The 21,968-nt window shown below is 38.4% G+C and overlaps 1 protein-coding gene across 15 annotated transcripts in view; it reads right to left on the reverse strand.

The window, feature by feature from the left end:
- The window catches only part of ITPRID1 (ITPR interacting domain containing 1), a 122,062-nt gene that overhangs the window by 79,408 nt on the left and 20,686 nt on the right, over positions 1-21,968 (reverse strand). For 2 of the 15 annotated variants that reach the window (XM_078342486.1, XM_078342484.1), the window contains exons 2-6: positions 20,445-20,626; positions 19,106-19,151; positions 18,729-18,772; positions 4,327-4,378; positions 2,265-2,351 (exon numbers count right to left, since the gene is read on the reverse strand). In XM_078342486.1, the coding sequence (XP_078198612.1) occupies positions 2,265-2,351; positions 4,327-4,378; positions 18,729-18,772; positions 19,106-19,151; positions 20,445-20,607 (392 nt within the window). In that variant the 5' untranslated portion in view covers positions 20,608-20,626. Of the gene's footprint in view, positions 1-2,264; positions 2,352-4,326; positions 4,379-18,728; positions 18,773-19,105; positions 19,155-20,405; positions 20,631-21,968 lie in introns of all 15 variants that reach the window. The other 13 variants (XM_078342485.1, XM_078342483.1, XM_078342482.1 and 10 more) reach the window with 7 other exon arrangements.

Here is a 21,968-nt window from a genome sequence, read left to right on the forward strand (position 1 = left end):
CAACATATTTTTTTCTGGTCACCTCACCCACTCAATCTCCCAGATATTGAAGGAAAAGAGGATCCTAAATAGACAAATGGTGCATTCACTAGCATTCCTATGCTCTTACTTAAAGGACTGACTGGCACCCCCACTGTGGGACCACTTGCCTGTACTTTGCATCCAATGGTATGAGTTTACTTAACTGGCTTCCCATTCCGCAACAGGCACATGGTAAATTAGATAGGGCAGGGAGACTGTGGGACAGACACCCACCAGAGGCAGTGCACTGGCACCCACAAAGAAGTGGTCACTGAAGGCAAGAAATGAAACAGAAAAAAAAAATCTAAACAGTAGCCTCGAAGAAGGATATTTTAAAAGAGCACCAGTCTGTGGCATCCTCAGCAACACAGATCAGAATGTCGTTAAATGCAAACTACAAGAACTGATGTTTACAAATAATGATTGTAAGTCCCTAGGTAGAATTAAAATGTGTTCTATACTATTTTTGTACTTGGCTAAGAAAAAAAAATGCTGTTGTCAACTTGTTCTGGTCCACTTTGGCACTTTAAATGATAAACATCAATTAGCTGGAAATTATATTTATCATTTTTATTAAAATTATATATATTTTTAATTTGATCTGTATATATAAATATCTAAATCATTTATAATTTTATTATAATCATATACATATTACAATTCTATATTTGTTATATTTATAAATATAAATAGTTATGTATGCCAATCCATCTCTGAACTTCCCCTGGGATACTAAGCTAACTCAGGAGACTATGGAAGTCTTTTATGAACTCTATGGGAATCAGATCTTTTGACAAGATTTTATCAGGTTTGCTCAGCTCTTTTGTTGAAGTTTTTGTTTGCTTTGTCTTTACATGCAATACTAATGAGCCTATTTGAGATAGTTTAATTTTACTTTAATGACTTCATAATTAAATTGGATTAATTATAATTCATTTACTTAGCCATTTACACATTCAACAACAGGTACCTATCTCATTGGGGATGTCCACTTACCAGATACCATCAGTATCATGTTCACATTTTATTTTTTTCTTTAATTATTTTGTCTTTTTTTAAAAAACTGATTTATTTATTTTTAATTGACAAATATGTATTTATGGAGTGCAGTGTGATGTTTTGATCTATGTATACATTGTAGAAATATTCAATCAAGTCAATAAAAATACCCACTACCTTACTTGTGGTGAGAACATCACAAATATTTTCTTTTAGCATTTTTGAAAAACACAATAAGTTATTATTAACTGTGGTCACTATGCAGTGCAACTGATTACTGAAACTTATAATGTGAAGTGGAGATGGCTCAATTTGGATAACTTAATCATGGAATTAACAGGGGAATCAGGAATGCCAATCACTTGATTACACTGACACAGCCACCTGAATATAAAAGAGGTTGATGGAAGAAAAAAATTCTGGTGAGAAATCTAAAGTGTGCATGAAAGATCTAATCTGTGATCCTATTGACTTCATTGTACAAATGTTTATCCTACCCATTTATACATATGTGTATTGAATATCTGTCATGTTCTAGGTTCTATGCCAGGTACCCATGGCACAAAAATGAACATAGCTCCTGCTTTCCAAAGGCTTCAGTCTCTTGACCAAGAATATAAGTATTCATTGGTCATTAAACACATTTTCATATCATCGTGAAAATATTACTGACTTTTTAAGTGATATTTAATGGTCAAAGAAATACATAAGATATACTCACTTTGTTAAAAATATTATAATCATACACATAATGCTCTCACTCCCCTTAGCTATTACCCCCACCAATCCCGACCCTCTTTCAGTTAAATCTATGTGTATCCTTTCAGACATTTTTCCTATGCAGTTACATACATGTTTTATAGTTTTCACTTGTTTGTTTTATTTATAGTAACATACTCTATGTACCTTCCTGCACCTTGCTTTTTTTTTTTTTTGTCTTAAAAATCGTGGCATATAGATCTTTCTAAGCCAGTATGTATATCTCTATCTATTCTTTTTATCACTGTATGGAATTCTGTAAAATGAACTGGCCAATCATTTATTTGGCCATTTCCCCATTGACAGATATTTAGTCTGTTTCCAATTTTACTAACTGTTTTATATTGTTCTTGCAAGTTGGGATTTGAAAATATTTTATTCATTCTCTCATCCATTCATTCGACAAGCACCTATTTATAATTTAATAAAACCCATTGTTGCACAGAATGATTTCTCTGGAAGAAAAGTGCTTGGAAATTACATACCTTTGTGGTACACTTGCAGTAGAACAGCAAGAATTGAAACTGGTCCCTCTGGATAGGGTGGGAGTTTCTGAAAACTGATGCAAAGATCTGTGTTTGGGAAAATACCAACAATGAGATGTGTTGATTTAGATAGTCTCCTGGGAGGTCATTGTAAATCTTTTCCTTCCAGAGCAAACATTTGCATTTCCTCTTAGTTTCTAATAATCCCATAATGGGCGCACCTTTGCAGAAGAGAGCTTGCAGTGGAGGAGCTGCTCCTGTTTTCCAGAGCATTGTATTACAGAAGGTGTGAGAATTTAAGTGTTAGGTGCCCGATAGTGCTCATTATGAAGGTGGCAGAATGTCTCACTTTTGACAGATGGCATATCATTGGGGAACCTTTCAGGAATACAGCTTTGCTAGGCGCCAACTTGTGGGAAGAAGTTAAAATTATATGCTGAAAGAAGTACCTCCAGCAGTCACTGAAGCAACTCTACGTTGATTCTCATACTAGTGAAGGATTCATATCTCATAGCTAACATTCTCTACCTGCTAACTCCAGAGCTCCTGTAGCCAATCATACGCAACTCTAACAAACTCCTTTACTGGAAAAAAATGAACATCACTATCCAATAGGCCTGCATTGCAGATCATTTGAAAGTGCTTCCAAAGAGAATGGAATCCTGTCATAATATAGTTCAGCTTTATATCTATAGCTCAGCTATACCATGGATCACATTTAGCCCCATCAAATATAATAGCCAGTTGGCATAAATTTAGAATTTATTAAAAATACAATGCAGATATCAATGTTCCAAGGGAGAACAAGTTATCCTACTTGGGTTGCTGACTTTCTTGTAGCTACATTTAGTAAGAATATTTGGGCCCTGCCCTTTAATTCCTTCTGTTCTGTAAGGGTGGGAAAGTATGTTTCTCTGGATAACGAAAACTCTGGTGTTAACAGAGAGTCGAGCTCCTTGAGTCTCAAGGAAAGGCAAAAGAGAGTCTTTTACTTCTTGACCCAACTCAGTTTCATTAGGCCTGCCATAATTTATTTTTCCTTCTTTGTTTTAGGGTCACAAATCATTTTGTGATGTGCAGCAGAGCAACCCAGAAGCAGCTTGCCCTTGGGTCCCAGGACAACCCACATGGAGTCACTGCTGTAATAAGCCATGGAAGCATGAATTGGTCATGGAATGTGGCTCTCATTTTCCTCTTCAACAAAATCAGAGTTGCCTGAGAGATTTCTATGGTCTCTTATAGCTCTATGATTCTATAAGTAGCAAAAACAACCAATCCTGTAGGAGAAAAACCTATGACAAATAGTATTCTAGGTGTGCATTGGTAGCAGCAGGGGCATGCAGTACTGCATATTTGGTTTACAACTAGTTGGAATTCTCCTGAAAATGCGAGGGTGACAAAAGAACAGGAACCAGAGTTCCTAACCTGAAAGAGCTCATAGTCTATTCCAGTGGTTTTAAAAATAGAGTGTGCCTGAAAAAGTCATCTGGAGGACATGCACAAATACAGATTTCTGGGCTGTACCTCCAAATGCTCTGGTTCAGTAGGTCTGGGATGGGGATTGGGAATTTGCATTTCTATGAAGTTCTCCCATGATGCTAATGCTGATGTCCTGGGCACCATACTTGAGACCTTGTATTTCCTACAATGAAGAGATTCTCACTGCTTTCTACCTAACATTGGAATTTGTATATCTTGTTGTCCAGTAAGTAGAATGATAATCAATTACATTAGCCAAATGAAAATATTGAATGTAACTGTTTTATAAACAGGTCCTCATGAACAGTTGCAGTGTAGTAGAATGTCATTTATGCATATGTTCTAATTAAATTTCCCCCCACGTCAACATTTGTTGATTTAATTTACTCACAATTTTATGATGTTTAAGGAACCTCTATTTCTCTCAAAGCTGCTGTAAACGTTCTAGTCACTGACTAAACTAGTGACCTTTCCTGAGATTCCAAGATCCGTGGCATTATTAAGAAAACTTCCCTACTTTTATTTTATTCAGCAAAGGTGTGGCTGTAAAATATTGTTATGAAGTAACACTGATTCTACCTACCTCATATAGTCTTTCACAGTCATTTGAACCATCCCTTGTTCATACAAAGAAACTGCAACAACAAAAAAAAGTAGAAGGGAACTTTATCTCCTTGTATCTTATGGAATATTTTCTCATCCCCAAATGAATCCAGGGTAGAATTGAATTTCCATATCTCAGGTTTGAGAGGCATGAAATATAAGGCATCTCTGTAGTGAACAGACAGAATGAAACTACTGGCTAAATTGTATGACAAGCACGTGGAGAAATGTACTGGCTCAATAGAGAGGGAAGTCAGTGGTAAATGTAGTATTCAGCAAAGGTTTCGTAGAGGAAGTGGTACTTGTCTTGGAGTTTTAAGAATGGGGAGAATATCGTGGCTGCAAAAGAGGTATTGCCCCTAAAAGAGGCATTGCCCTTAAAGAGAAAAAAGATGTCTACAGCAAGTGCAAAGCAGAGTACTAGGGGTGGTCTGATTCACTCACAGGGCATTTGGGGATGCTCTTTCATGTTACAGGAAGTTGTGAAGCAAGTGTGGGGACAGGCAAAAAATAACACATGAAGGGCCCAACATGTATTAAGCATATTTCCCTTCATTTGTATCATGTAGTCCTTCCAACAGCCTTATAATTAGAACCTATCCTCATTTTTCAGATGAGAAACTGAGATTCATAGACGTTTAGTAATGAGCCCATGGTCAGTCAAAAATAGTGCATCTAGACATTGATTCTTACCTTTATTATTGATTTCAGCAATAACATTTACTACTTATTTAGCACTAACTAGGTGCCAGGCAATATGCTAAGTATATTACACACACAATCTCTTTTAATTCTCACAACAAATCCCTGAAATAGATATTATTGATCTCCACTTCACATAGATCAAAACTGAGGCTGAGAGAGATTAAATAAATTTCTTGCAGTAGGTTGCTGCAACTTATTACAGCTTGCTGTTGTTGTTTCTGTATAACACCATACTGCCAACAGAGCGTCTCATAGCTTATTTGAAAGCAAGAAAGAGGAGTCTATATTTATGTATTAGGACGTGAATAACCATGAAAGGTTTTTGAGCAAACAAGTAAATGTGAGAAAGACGATGCTCAATGTTCATTTGCCTGATAGTGGTGCTGAAGACAGAACAGAGGAAATAAATATTGGTTATCACAGAGGCTTATTCAGGGCTCACTGCAAGATTCAGACCCAGTATCATGACATAACATATGCCTGACACCTGCAGAAGAAAGTGCTTAGAATATGGGCAAATTCCTCAGAAGTTCACCAGTGTTCTCATTTCGGCTTACTCGTTGCTCTCCTGGGCACAAATGTGTGACATGTATGAAACTGGGAAGTGTTGCCACACTGTACTTCTATGAGAACATAAAGGTTTTTACCATAATAAAGATATTAGAGGTTAGGAGAGATTTTGGAAAAGCAATCCTGAATGGTTTAAACCTATGAAAGAATACTGAAGAGAATAAAGGGCTAGGGTTCTTGTCGGAGGAGAGAGTCTAGAAACAGACCACAGGTACCTGTGAATTTGTTTCTGAATGCCAGATTTTGGGGGTGGCGATAAGAATACCCACTGTTTTCAGAAGATGTTCAAAAGGCTCAGTGACACTGTTAAATGGGAAAAGAAGACTAGTCTAGAATGATAAAGGCTGGAGATGTGTTACTGACTTGCAAGTAAATAGTAAATTTTTTTTAAGACAGTCTTGCTCTGTCACCCAGCCTGGAGTGCAGTGGCAAAATTTCAGCTCACTACAACCTCTGCCTCCCGGGTTCAAGTGATTCTCGTTCCTCAGCCTTCTAAATAGCTGGTATTACAGGAATGGGCCACCACATCCGGCTAATTTTTTGTATCTTAGAGATGGGGTTTCACTATGTTAGACAGGCTGGTCTGGAACTCCCGGCCTCAACCGATCCACCCATCTCATGCCTGTGATCCCAGCATCTCCCAAAAGTGCTGGGATTACAGGCATGAGCCACCACACTTGGCAACAGTGGATTCCTAAGTAAGCTCAGAATACAGGACTACAGTTTAAAGAGGTAGTGAGAAAATAGATACAGTAATGTCTCTGCTCTACAAAACAATAGCAACTCTCATCATAAGAGACAGGCAAGGTGAGAAACAGAATGGATTTTAAAGATAGTGTGTGGGAATATGTAAGGCTTCTGTGCTATCATTCCCAATGCTACTCCCATGGCAGACATCATTACCAATTTTGTCACTTTCTTATCAATTCTTCAGGAAAACCATGACAAACTGATTGGATTTACCACATAAGATTGAGTCATTTACTACTCTTTGTTCAGAATAAATTTCATGAGTGGATTTTTGAAAAAAAATACAGGGTAAGCTGGCATACATATATAAACTTGAGAAGTTGAAAACATAAAGAGAATATATAAATGCTCATAATAAAACGTTCTAGGGAGCCACTATCAAGGATGGAATATCAGAGTGAATGACCATTATTAGGAAATAAGTGTGATGTTCCAAAAATTTTCTATGTGACATTTTGTGACAAACATTTATGTAATTTACAGAATATTTAATGCAAACTTATGCATCAAGTCAGAAATGAACTTAGAACACTAGTCTTTTTTCCCCATTACCTTCATAGTTCTAAAATACCAGGTTTTATCATAGGAATTCCACAATCATATAAAATCTTTTTCAAAATTCTAATAATTTAAATCGACTTAAAAAGAGCTGCTCTGAATGTAATGCTCTCCCACTTAGCTCTTCCCTCACCCAGTGAGGCAGCTCCAGGAGTCAGAGTTTGATTTGATACCCAAGTTTCAGAGGGCAGGCATGGCTAATCCACTGCATCATTCTCGCCGACTGCACCCAACTCCACCTCAGAGCTTTCGAAACTCAGAAAACCACTGCCAATTGATTGAAATTGTCAGATGAGAGAAAGCCTATTTGCCACCTTATTAATCATGTCATAGATACAAGCACAGTGTAATTTTTTGGCAATCATATTGTAATGACTTGATGCCACAATGAATTAAATAAGTTGCCTAAATGGAAGATAAAATAAATATTAATTGTTGCAAGCAATTTTAAAAAATTTATTCCTGACCCCTTTCTACCAGCAACACTTCTATCTACTAATTGCATGTAACTCACAAAGTAAGCCTCCATTTGTGCCTGGTTTAGCTCATCTAGATAATTCTGGAGAGCTTTTGAACACCTATTTTCACCTAAAACATTCCATAGTTCTAAGACATTTGGCTGCATATTCTGCCAGCACTGACATTCTTGCCACTGCTTTGGTCTTTCATTTGCCTGCTATTGCCCTGGGTTTCCTAGAATGTGTGAATAAATGTGTACATCAGGCCAGGGATCTGGCCTTGTAGCCACAATGCATTGCACAAACTGTCAAAGAGGAAATGATCTGTTTTCAGATATTGATGAGAAGAGTCAGCTCAGCCTTGCTGAATTTTCAAAAACCCTACCCCTGAAGAAATGGAGTCATCCAGAAAACCTAGTCATCCAGAATTTATAGCCCTTCACCCAAGACTTCTTGAAGGGATTCTAGTGCCCACACAGATCTAGTGGATGCACTCCACGGACCATGCCCTCTGTCTTGTTGCCTGATCAGGAGCAATCTGGTTGCCAGGGAACCAAGCGCATGCTCCAAGAGAAAAAGTCCCTAACAGTAAAATGTTTGCTAGGGAACATGCAAAGTAGACCCGTTTGGGTCACAGTGGGGTGTTTTCTGGTCTGATGACACATAAGAAAGCGTTACACACTTTTAGAACCAGCTAAGGAAAGGGCTTTCTTGCCTTCCACAGTACAACTAGTATCCTGTGAGGCCCAACAGTCACTTATAATTAGAGGGTGTCAGGGGTGATGTTTGTCTCCCCTCACTGGAATCTCACTCTCGTAGATGTACAAAACAGCTACCAGACTCCTTTACTTTTTTTTTCTTTTGAGACAGAGTCTCACTTTGTCACCCAGGCTGGACTGCAATGGCGTGATCTCAGCTCACTGCAAACTCCACCTCCTGGGGTTTAAGTGATTCTTCTGCCTCAACCTCCCTGGTTGCTAGGATTACAGGCATGCACCACCATACCTGTCTAATTTTTCTGTATTTTTAGAAAAGGCAGGTTTCACCACGTTGACTAGGCTGGTCTTGAACTCCTGATCTCAAGAAGAAACTCCTGTTTCTTCTTGATCTTGTTTCAAATGATACAAATATCTGTCTAATGACAGTACATTCAGACATACAGCCTTTTCTGCTGCTAAGCTTAGATTTTGGAGAAAACCAAGACAAGGAAAACTGAATATGATTTTTTAAACTCACAAGATGAACCTCATTTTAAAAATTGTTTTAAAATTATTAAAGATTAATTAGTTTTATTTTTTGATTTCCATTTTACTTTCTGGGCTCCCAAGGTCCTGGAAGACCAAGGGGTATTTTCACAGTGTTACTGTACATTTATTTCCTGATCATTGCAGAAGCAGTGATACAGTGATAGGCTTTTCCAACATTTAGACCCAGGCAGTTGAGAGCCTTACACAGGGCAATATGAAACTATTATTCACTGCCTGTTGGGGGGTTGTTTTGTTTTGTGTTCCCCATTTTGTTAAAATTGTGAGGTAAATTACCTGGGGCCTGAGGATAGGTTTGTCAGGACCAGGTCCTCCTGCTTCCCTTTGCCTGTTCTCAATAATGAACTTGAATGGAGAGATGCAAGCTGGTGGCTCACCATGTGCCAGTTCTCACAGGGATTGGGATTGCTAGACTTTCCTTAAAACTTGGAAGAGCAAGCAGCCCCAGCCCAGGTGTCTTCATGGCAGCAATCTGTTGAAGGCAACAACATACTCTCTGATTTTCTGCAGTCGCTATTCCACTTGCTTCTATTATTAGCAGTTACCTGTCTGGCTCCTGGAAGCATTTGAGTCTGCTACCTCTGATCAGAGCAGAAAGCTCACACCTAGGGAATGCCATCACAGGACAGACAAACTACTCCTGTTACCCAGATTTCCCCAGCTCTCTGCAGGCACTAGGCTTGAGGCTGCCACAGGTAGTTCACATGTGTACCTGCATCCCCCACAAAAGGCCACTTTCTAGGTCTTCCTCAATTCTATACTGGCTTCTCTAGTGACTTGGTTTTGATATTTTCTCTATTCCCCCCACCTCCAGGATACCCTTGTTAAGTTCTTTAAAACCAGATTTTACTCTCTAAGAGTGTTTGGGGAGGGAGAAAGAAAAAAAAAGTCCTACTATCCCCAAGTTTCCTAAGGGTTGCTTTGGGGAAAAGTTAAAGTGAGAAAAAAAAATTTTCCCAGTCTATTCAATACAACTCCTTCCATGGGTTAAAATGTCAGTTTTAACTCTCTTTTAGAAACTCGAGTCTCCAGCCACCCTCCCCACTGTTAGGTGGACTTCTGCCATCTGAAGCAGCAGACACCGCACTTAACCCTGCAAAATGTATTACTGGAGAAGATGTAGTTAGATATGCAGAAGGCACTAATTAGCACCTTTATTGGCTTAGAAAGCATTTTTTATTTTGGTTTTCCTAAGCATTTCTGACTGATTCATGGAAGACATTTGGTTCTTTGGAATATCGTCCAATAGACTAATCAAATTACATTTTTGCAGGGCTCTGAAATAATAGCATTCTACAGCTTTCTGTAGATTTAACTCCTGCATGACTAGGACACATAGCAGAGGCAGGCAGTAGCATTGATCTCAGCTGGCAAATTATTAACCTGTATTCTTATTTAAAAGAAAGACTTTACACTCTGCAGATACTCATACTCAAAACCTTAAAGCTCATTGGGAGGCTTTGCTTTTTTTCACCCACTTACCTGTTTATTTCCAGATGTCGTTGACCCTTCCTCCCCACTCCACTGTCGACCCTTATTGTAAACTCTCATCACCTCAAGCCTGAGTTCATAATAACTTCCCAATATGTTCTCTCTCCCCACTGCCAGGATAAACACTGCATCTGTCATTCTTTTCACTACAGAGTTCAGAACTCACTCTAATAGAGCTGGCAAATGTGTAACATGCTTGCTTCAACTCCCTCAACACCGCACCTGTGACAATTACCACTAATCATTATCATAAATTATTCATGACCTTTTCAGGTGAACAAAGGTATGGTGTCAAAATGCTGCTCAGCCCAGACCACAGGTACAACTACCCATCCATTTGAACTAGAACCTGAGATGATATTCCTGTGTCATCTCAATTCTAAGACATCAAGTGTGATTTCATCTTTCTGGATTTTAAGAGATTTATAACCTGACCTCGTCCAATCTAACAGAAAAATTTCTACCATTGCTCCCTAGCATGAAACCATTTTTCTCATCTGATCACCTTACATATGCTTCCTGCACATATTCCTCTTTCTTCTCATTTCTGTGCCTTTGTGCATACCCCTATTGCTTTAAGCAAATTAATTTGTCTTGCTTTGCCTCTTTTTTTCAAAACCATATCCCTCTTTCATTTGCTAGGTCCAGTCTCACCTCTTTTGAGAAGATTTCCCATCATTATGTTTTACTGAGATCCCTTTGTTGACTAACTTTGGAGAAATCAGATAATTTACAAATGATTCCTGTCTCAGCGGGGCTTATAATTTTGTCAGTGAAATTGATGATATCCCTAACAATCTGAGGCAGCACTGGCCAAGAGCCACATGGCTGGAATCTAAAATGCATGTTAGTGACGTTCAGAAGAAAGATTCAGTATCAGTGCAGAAGTCAGGAAGGGTCTTATGGAGAATATGGGACTTGGGTCAGGTCTCAAAAGGAGAGGAAGAGAACATAAAAGTAAAGACTTTAAGACAGGAGGAAGTAGATGGAGAAAGATAAAGAACTAGGAATGTAATGAGAAGGAATAAGACTAGAGGGTCTTGTAGAAAAGTTGGTGTAGGTTGTATTTGAATTATAATGATCCTGCACAGTTAAAGTGACATTCTGGAAAGCAAAGTCATATATTTTATGTCTTTGTTCCCTTCACGTAAAACAGATCATTGTTATGAGTATTGTCACCTGACAAGCAGTAAGGGAACACCTGTCATGTTTACTTGGATTTACTCTGACTTTTTCTTATAACAGAGGCCACACCATTTAGATATATTTTATTAGTTCTTATTCTGAAACAAATTTCTTTTGAAAAGAAATAAGTTTATTCTTCCAGGACCTCCTGGGGATAGGAGAAGAAATAACTAAATATAAAAAAGACAAGTGAATTAATCACTGATCAAGTACTAACTGGCACCAAGCATATCTTTGACATAAACTGTCTTTTTGCTGTAGGAGTTACTTCTAGTTTTTTCACTCACAGTTATGCTTGGATGTGTTGTTAAACAAGTGCTAATTATATAAACCTACATGTTAAAATGTGTGCTCATTGTATAAGTCTTATCCTTCCACTATGATGACAATGCACTCTCACTTGCATTATAATCCCGGCATTAAAAGGACAATGCATATCCCAGCCAGATAGCACTGATGTTTAATTTGTTTTCTGGTTGTGGGAAAGCATTTGCTATATGAACCAGATACTCTCTCTCCAGGCCTTTAAAAATACATAGCTTTAATATGGAATCTGAGATTAAGATTAATAATCTTGAGAATGAATTTGCAGCCTAGGAAGAGGGACTTTAAGGTCCATGTCCATGGGCTCTTTAACACCACTATTGACCTCAAAAAGGCTCTGAATGTTCTATCTTGTGTTTGTAGTTATAGGAAGGTCTGTGGATCCTTATTCAGCCCAAACTGAGAATCAAACATGCTTGCTGGTGTAGTTGGTGACCACTAAGAAGAGTTAATCTGCCCACGGAGGTAGCAGTTCCTGGAAAGGGAAAAGAGAAAGAAGTTGAAAGGTGCTCATGAGGCTCTTCCCTGTAAGTCATCCAGATGAATGACACCAAGTGAATGGCACCTGTCTACCCTGAGCAGACAACGTCCTGGAGATGAAACTGTCAGGCCACTCAGCTAAGGTGTCCTAACATTTGCCAGAAGATGGAACAGAAGATGAGAGTCCATCCTTTCGGAAGCGTTTCAGTGAGACTCAGAATGTAAGCAGCAAGGGGAGCTGTCCAAACCTTCACAGTTATTGAAATTCATATAAAAAGAAGGGGCACAGAAAAGCATCTGTCATAGCTAAAGGGAGAAACCCAAATCATTTCTATTAGCAAATGATCTTGGGTAAGCAATATTTTATAGGAAGAGATTTCAATACCCCAAGAGAAGTCCCAGAGCAGGAGGTCCAGGCTCTGTCCACAGCTTCAGGAAGGCCAGGGGAAGGCACCATAAGCCTCAGTACATCTCAGCCACCAATCACTCCCATCAGCCTACACACCTGGCTGCAACAGCTTTCTTCCTCTGAAGAGAATATCCTCTTTGCCTTCACTTTTCTTGCAGTTGTCATTTCAATTAACTGCTCCCTTAACCTCTCAACTTTCAAAGCAGTTTACTGTTGTCTCCAATTCTTCTAATACCATTCCCACTTGAAAGCTATACTATCTTCTTGCCACCTTTCCTCTGAAATAGCTCTTCTCTAGGTTACCAATGGCCTCCATTGCCAAAACTGATGACCAGGTGTCATTCCTGCTCATAAATAATCAATTAACAACAGCTGATGGGGTTGATCTCTCCCACTGTGACACACTGATTTCACCTGCCTTTCAGATTCTTTTCTTTTGTTTCCCTTTTTACCTCATTACCTTCCTCTTCTCCTTTGCTGGTCCTTCACATCTTCTTTGTCTGCACTTACTTGTGTGGTCTTCTGTCTATAAATACCATCTACCCATCAACTAGTCCCAAATGTATGTGTGTGTGTGTGTGTGTGTGTGTGTGTGTGTGTGTGTGTATATTCCTGGACCATTCCTCTGAACTCCAGATTTGTATTTCCAACTACCTACTCAATAGTATCTTCTTGGATATCTATTAAGCATTTGAACCACAACATGCCTAAAATTGAATTTCCTGTCTCCAAAGCAAAGCCCTAACCTTCTTTGTTTTTCCCATCTCAATAAACTGCCACTCATTATTTCAGTTGCTTAGGAAAAATATTTTGCAGTCATCTTTGAATCCTTTATTTCATATCCCACATTCAATTTACCAGCATATGCTGCCCTGTCTACATTTCAAACATATCAAGAATGCAACATTTCTACAACAATTGCTACTATCCTGATATAGCCCTAACCTTTCTCCTTCAGATTATTGTATTAGTCTCTCTGCTTCAACTCTTTCCAACCTCCTCCTCCCATAGTCAACTCTGTGAACAGCAGCCAGAGTTGTTCTTTCAAAAAGAACTAAGCTAATACCACTTCTTTGTAACACTTTAAATGGTTCTCTTCTGACACTGAATAAGAGCCAAAATAATTACAAGGATATATGTAGCCCTAAATGATTTGGCTTCTGGATCATTCTTTAACCCCTAGCACTCTACTCTCGTCTGTGCTCACTTAACTGCAACCATTCAGGCATTCTTGCCATTCCTGGAACCCAGAGGACATACTCCTGCCCGCTGGCTTTGCATATGCCATCTTATTTGCCTGAAACAGCTCATTCTCAGACAACAAATGTTCCCCTCCTTCACTTCTCTCAGGTAGCCGCTGAAAGGTAACCTATCTGAAATGCCTTTCCTGATCATCTGTCCTCCCAGCACATTATATATTTATTTGTTTATTGTCTCTATCACCATTGTATGTATCGTTTTCAGCATTCTCAGTCCTAATGGAATGCCTGGTTTATAGGAGGCAATCAAAATGTATTTGTTAAATACTGAAGAGAGGAATAAAAGGGATCTGTCCAAAACTTTGTGTGCCTGTGGACAAGGAAATAGAGTTGACGTCATGTTTGTTCTTAGGTCACCTAAGTCTAAAGTTCAAGGAGCGATATCAGCCGTAGGAAGAAGCTGAAAGATTATTTTCATCATAGGTTTTATGTGACATAAAATACTAGTAATGCTGCCTAAATCTCCAAAGTGCTGGGATTACAGTCGTGAGCAACTGTGTCTGGCCGTGGAATATGAGTATTTCTATATAATTCTGCAAGAAATAAAGCACCATCAAAGCTCAAAGGCAATGACAGTGGTTCCAGAGGAGCAGAAAAACATGATGTTCAGAAAGTGTTGAAATGACTTTCCTATGTAGTAATACAAGAGGATGCTATTGGAGTAGTAGCAGGGGCAGAAGAAGGGAGCTCATTTATGAAAATTAGACAGCTAATAACTCCCAGAAATACTTAGGGGAGATATTTTGCAGATAGACCTTTGTCACCAAGAAGGGGCCAATAATCCAGCAAAATTTAGGTACCAATGTTATTGTAACCTAATTTGTGCCAACAGACTGATGAGAACTGAGGCAAATGATAGTTATAGGAGTTGTTTATAGGTTAATTTCAGGATAGCTTTATACTTCTTTCTTACTATTAGAACTGTTTCTAATTAGTAATGTTTCTTTGAATTAAAATCTTCTCTATGTGCCTCCATATTTTAGTGGAATAAATTTTGAAGTGAGTCTCAACGTTAAAACCTTAAATTTAGAGAGCATTCTTTTTTGTTACCCAAAATTGGCTCACAGAAGTAAGAAAAAGTTAGGCATAAAATTAATAACAGTTGATTTGCACTAGTGTGCAGTCATTAGAGGTATACTAGTTTCTGGTTAAAAGAGTAGGAACTTTGAAATCAAACAGACTTGAATTCGAATCATCTCCATCTCTTACTGGAGGAGAAAAATACCTCGTTTTGAGATGTGAATATATTCACGATCTACTCTTTTAGACAATTTTAAGTACAAAATACATTATTACTAACATAGTCACCATGCTGTACTTAAGGTCTCTAGAACCTAGTCATCTTATAACTGCAAGTTTATACCCTTTGACCAACTTTATGTATCTTTTTAAAGTTATGGATATAGACACTTGGCTGATATAAAAAATGTTAGTATTATATCACATCAAAGCAGCTGAACTCTAGAGGACTGTGTTGTGGTCCCAAAGGGCTGATGCATAAAAGTCAGAAGGCCTGGAGGGAGAAATGCCAGTGACTCAACCCACGTTGCCCATGCTTTGACTTTTCCAACAGGAATGTGGATACAGGGTGTCTTAGTCTATTTTCTGCTGCTATAACACCATACTGCAGACTGAGTAATTTACAAGGAAAAGAAGTTTATTTGGCTCACAGCTGTGGAGGCTGGGAAGTCCAAGATCAAGGTGCTGCATATTGTGAGGACCTTCTTGCTGTGTCATCCCATGGTGGAAGGCAGAGGATAAACAAGCACACAAGAGAGAGAGAAAATGGGGACCAAGCTCATCCTTTTATCAGGAGCCCACTCTCATGATAATCAACTCAATCCTGTGATAAATAACTCACTCCAGGATAAGGGCATTAACCCATTCAGAAAGGCAGAGTCCTCACAGCCTAATTATTTATTAAAAGTCCCACTTTTCAATACTGTCACAATGGTGATTAACTTTCAGCATGGGTTTTGGAGAAGACATTAAGCCATAGCACAGGCCTTTCTTCCCAGGGGTTTCCATGCATAACGTGTATGTTTTATTAGCCTTCTAGAGGGGGAGCATGGCTATACAGACAAACAGATCGAAGCTCAAATCTCAACTCCCATACCTACTAACTAGGTGGCTTTTAGCAAGTTACTTTACTTTTCTAAGCCTCATTTTCCTCCATGTAACATTCACCTCAAAGGTGGTTTGATAAGCAAGATAATATATATATATAGCATCTAGCATGTGCACCCTCAGTATACATTAATTTCCTTTCCTTCCCAGGTCTTCCGATGAAGAGGCTGAAGTGCCAAGGGCTTTACCTGGCATAATGGTGGTAAACAAGGTACAAAATGGGCCAACCAGATTCCAGCTTAAAAAAAATGAGTTTTGAGATTTTAGGTAGCTGCAGTTAAGCATGACAGCCAGAGAGTCACCATAAAAAGCCAAGCATCACCTTGGCCATAATAGAACTCAGCAGGGAATCAGGAACAGGACTATTGAAGCCTTATCCAACCTATCTATGTTCTTTGGATCCAGTCCAAGGCCTGAAGGCTCACTAGAATGTTTTCTGTGGGAGGCACTCGGTCACCTGTAAGATGAAGACACTTAGATCTTGCTGCTACTTTAGTGTGCAAAGCCTCAGAAGTGATTAATAAGGAAACCAGCCTTAGAATGAATTCTAGTTAGTTGACTAGAGTCCCTTGGAATTTCATGTCCACCTGGAACCTCAAAATTTGCCATTCTTTGTAAATAGGGTCTTTGTGGATTAGTTAAGATGCAATCACACTGGAATACATTGGATCTTTAATCCAATGACTGGTGTTCTTAGAAGAAGAGGAGAAGAAACACAAAGAGAAGAGGCCATGTAGAGATGAAGTCATAGAAAGGAGTCATGTAGCTGCAAACCAATGAACACTAAGAATTTCCAGAGGCCACCAGAAACTAGAAAGAAAACAGGAGAGATTCTTCCCCAGAACCTTCAGAGGGAGATCAGTCTTGCTTAAACCTTGATTTGGGGTTCCAGACTCCATAACTGTGAGAGAATAAATTTCTGTTGTTTTAAGCACCAAGTTTGTAATAATTTGTACTGCTGCCCTAGGAAATTAATGCAATCACTCTATATCTTTTCAGTATTTTATGAGTTTTGACAGGATTTTCCCTCCAACAGTAACTTCTTTTCTTCCTTCTCTCTGAGTCTTTTTCATATCCACAGTTGTACTCCCTGCCACCCTTTCCATGACCTTCAGGTTTCCAGTTTCTGGTACTATTCTAGAGTCCACCCTTCCCAGTGTGTCTCTCAGTTCCCCCAAGCTCAGTGTAGTTCTCTCACGATGGCTAAAGCCAGCACACAGCAGGAATGATATTAATAGAAGGCCAGGCCTCCATTCTTCCACCTGCCTCTAACCAGCTGTAACCAACAATCACGGCACTCAACCACTCTGTGCTACAGATTCCTCATTTACAAAAAAACAAAGAGAGCCAACCATGCTACCACACAGGCCATGGAGTTTAAAATATGATTGATGAGAAAGGGCCTTGTACAAGCGAAGGCACAATTAAATGTGTAAGAAGCTATTCCATTATTATTAGTTTAAAAGCTTGCTGAAAATAAAGGACATGGCAAATTGAGACTGTGTGTTTCTGATCTCAGAGTCATGCCACTATCCCATTTTTCCTCCAGGTCTTTACCTTATGTCTGTGCCTTTGCAGTTCACTGACTTGGTTCGGAAGAGGAAGAGCTCTGATTTGTTTTTAATTTCTGGGAAGTGATGCTTTTAGTATACTTACTGATGACCCCAGAACCAGTGTCAAGCCTCTCACCACAACTAGAGCTAGAGAAAAGGTCAGAGGGATATGAAATGCTGGCTATATGTCTTAAGTTTTTGCTTTTCCTTGAGTCTGAACTATTATGAGCAGAAGTACTAACATTTGATTTATTGGCAAAAATCTTTATAGTATTTGGCATCATGGAACTTTTATATTAGAAAAAATAAAGAAGGTTGATGAAAAGGGAAATTTCAATGATACATATAGGTTTTCTTTTAAAAGTAGTAAAAAAATTCAAAATTTAAACTGATGTGTAGTCAATGGTCAATCTTAATTTAAGATGACAGTAGAGGAAGTAAAAAAATTAAAAACAGTAAAGTAAGTGACTATTAGTCTATTTTTTCACCTAACCATTAAATTCCTAATTTATGTCATTTTTTTACACAAATTCTTCATAATATTTCATTCATTTTGAAACATACTTTTTCACATTTTAACATCTACAAAATCAGGGTATGTCTTAGCATCAATATGGCCTTTTATTTGTAATTGCCAGGATTTCTTTTCTAAGTGATACTTATAATATGAATGCATTTAATAATTGAAGGGTCTTAGATTCTATAAAATATGGTATTGCATTTAATGAAGGTGGAAACTCTGAGTCCTGTAATTAAATTTTTTCTTTTTATAATGCTTTTATCAAATCTCAGTGAAACAAGTGTGATACATTTTCTGCCTCAGAAATACTTGCATGGTATGCTTTAGAATTCAGACTTTTATTCTTGAGAACAAGTGCATCATTAGAAATATGGAATATAAGTGAAATTTTGAGACCAAAGAATAGGAAAAAAAACTAGATTCAGAAATAAAAGTATAATACAATATGGGAAAAAATTAAACATTTTCATTATCCAGTGAGTTTATGCTATAGTCTGAGCTATTGATGATATGGCAAAGGCCTTGGTTTCAGCTCTTAACCTGCTGCTGGGGAAGGTCGTATCATTTTTGTCACAGTCGTATATCAAATGAAGGGATTGAATTGGATAGGTTTTGAGGGCTGTTCATTCCTAGAAACCTCTGATAATTCTCATAAGATTTATTTACATAGATATTTTAATATATCTCCTACTCAGCTTTGCAAAGCATAACTGCTTCTCTTGTCTTACCAGTGTGGTCAATGACTTGTGGAAAGTTTTCATCTGCAGAGACGCTATAAAGAAACAAAAGTATTGTGAGTCAAACAATGTGTGTAAATAAATTATATTAAATTACTTTATAATTAAACAGATGAGAGCATATACAGAGTTAGGTTTTAGTAAGAGAGAACTTTTAGAAACCAATGAACAGTCAGGGACTAAAGTAGTATTCCATTTTGTAGTTTTAAACTGATACATAGTTTTTAAATAACAGGATAATCCTTCAAGTACAATTAAAATGAAAATCCCTACACACACGCCCCTTGCCCAGGCAGGATTCCACACACTGTTTTCATGGATCTTTGCAGGAGAAATGTATAAAGCACACACACAGAAAAAACACTTACAAGAATCCAGAGTCCAGCCACTGCTGAATACTTTCTTGTTTGGAATCTGCTACAAATAAGAAAGAACAGATCAGTTAGTCAAAGCACAACCAGCTAAAAGTATGCTACCCTGTTTACTCAGCCACCACTCAGTCACTCTATTTCCCACATATTTAGTCACATGTTTCCTTCCATAAGCATATTCATTTCTTTTTCCTGAAGGCCAAACCTCCTGTTTTCCATGATCAGCCTTTCCTGGGAATGAATTATAAACTTGTCAAAAGATTAACTTCAAAAAAGAAAAAATGAAAGAAAATGTGAGAGAGAAGAAGAACTACTGAAGAGCAATAGATGTCAGAATAATTTTTAAATTACCTGGTGTGCATACAAAGGGTGAGAAAGCATAAGAGACTTTTGTCTTTCTCTAGTTGGATATAAATCACCACAGAGCCTCTCCTTATTGAATCACAACATTTACCTAAGGCAGCCAGCCAGTGATGGTTATTTGCAAGGAGTTCTCTGCCAGGTTAGAAACCATATTTGCATTCATTCCAGGGACAAATTGCACTAGAGTCCCTGGATTGCCAAAAGCATCCTGTGTTAAAAAGGCACCAGTCTTTTAAGGTGGATCTTTATCATTGACTCAACAGTCAACAGGCAAAAAGGAGAGGATGTAAAGCAGCATTTTCTGTTAAATATTTGTTTCCATTCTGCTTGGCTACTGTATACTCAAGGCTGATTTTGTTTGGCTTTATCCTACCAAATAGTGAGATACCTGAATTATCCCCCTTACATGATGTCAGGTGAACCATAAAAGCCAGGTGGACACAGGGGGTCCATATTGTTCTTCACTTTAGCTGCTGTGAAGAGTTTGAATGAATCGGGTGATGGGCAAAGAAGAAAGACCATTCAACAGTCACATAATGGAGACAGGAGGTTGCTGGAAGTATTTTCTTACTTATTACTCTTTAAATGATTAAAATTTTTGTCAATGCCTCCTGCAGAACCCAATAAATCAGTCTTTTAATAAAATGTTTGATGACCTGAAAGAAGCCTCATGCCTGGAGCCCACACAGCTTCAAAGTCCTGTGGACTTAGGATGAGGGATGTTGGAGTGGAAAGGAAGCAGAGTTCATTCATTAATTGGTCTACTTCTTTCAAGGAGGTCTGTGTTCTGAATATCTACAGCAGAAGTCAGAAGTGTCCATTTCATAAATGCTTCTGGCATCATGCCAGGATCACTGGTATATTCAAAGCCAAGCACTTTTGTTCCAAATTCACCTGCCCTTGGCCAAAAGCTCTGACATCTCTCACCACTCACAGAGGAATGTTTTCGAATAGCCCTGAGGGTCGTCCTCACCCAGCATGGGGATGGTGAGATTCTGGCTTTCCTCCTCGGGGTCAGGGGGCAGCCGCTCATCCAGAGGAGCCCACACACTCTTGGTGCACCTCAGGAGCTCCCTCTTGCTCTTTTCCTGGCCTCCGTGAATGTTGTCAGATCCTTGTGACTTCTCTGCCATCATAGGAGAGTAATTCTGCAAACTAACTTAAAACATAAACAAATCAGACACAATGAGTTCAGCTTCTGGGCTTGGCTCGGTGAAAGGGAGAAAGAAGGCCAGAATGCCTACAGTCAGATGAACGATCCAGCTTCACAGTCATACATGAACCTGGCTCATCCCCCTTAGCCAAGCTCCCTGTCTCAATTCGGTGAAATGCTTCCCTCTCTGTGGCAGGGCAGCTGGGACTCAAGTGGCCTAACCAGTCATCAGACCACATGTACCTTCTAGAGATTCGCTTTGGTGGTCTGGGATGTGGATGGAGAGCAAAGAAATTCAACCTGAGGACACACCCAGTAAATAGCCTTCAAATTTATCCAACAGTTATATCTATAAAATTATTTTTGAGATCCAAATATTGGAGAAAAATGAGGGCCTTGGCAACAGATTGGCTTGGCTGAGTCCCATTTCTGCAACTTGTTGTGTGGCCTTATGTAAACTATAGAACCTTTTTGCATTCCCTTATTTCTAAACTGGGGATACACTCTACTGAATTTTAATAACTGTTAACCTTAGTGGAATGCTTATTATGTGCTAGATTCTATGCTGAATTCTATAACATTCATTACTTAATTTAATTGTCAATGAAGGAGGCAATATAATTGTCACAATTTTATGGTAAATTGAAGAGCAGAGAGATTAAGTTGCATGTCCAAAGCCAAACAGGCAGCCAGGACTCAAAGCTAGGAACTGGACTCCAAGCATGTTCCTGTGACTATGCTATATATCCTATTGGATGGCTGATCTGTGTCCCTTTCATTAAAATATCCTATTTTAATGAATTTAATATATTCATTAATATTTTAATGAATATATTATGCACCTGGCACAAAAAGTATCAGCTGCCCCCATTATTTAACTTGACCCTTACGAACATTCTGTAAAACTGGCAGAATAAGAGCAGGATACAGCAGATTAGAGCAACAACATAAATTGTTCAGTCTCTGCAGACTATAAGCAGCATGAAAACAAGGGCCATTCTCTTACTCATTCATGTGTCTCTAGAATTTAAGTGAATTTTTGGCACATAGTTAGTGTTGAATCAACAAATATCAAACTGAAACAGCAAAGCAAGATTTCAAACCACACTTTTTGATGCAATTACCTCCATGACATATGCTTTACTTTGCATTCATTTATTCTTCAAGTTTAGAGAAATGGCCAAATAGCCAAACACTTCAGTAGCATTTCTAGGATAGCTAAACTTATGCATAATCACTGATTACATGACATGTAAATCATCATTTCTAATCTGTTTGCAGCAGGCAAACCACTCAGATTTATTACAAATATAAGCATTTTCTTTCAAGTATAGGTGAGTATTC

The sequence above is a fragment of the Callithrix jacchus genome, chromosome 11 (assembly GCF_049354715.1).
Source record: "Callithrix jacchus isolate 240 chromosome 11, calJac240_pri, whole genome shotgun sequence".
In the NCBI taxonomy this organism is placed as follows: domain Eukaryota; kingdom Metazoa; phylum Chordata; class Mammalia; order Primates; family Cebidae; genus Callithrix; species Callithrix jacchus.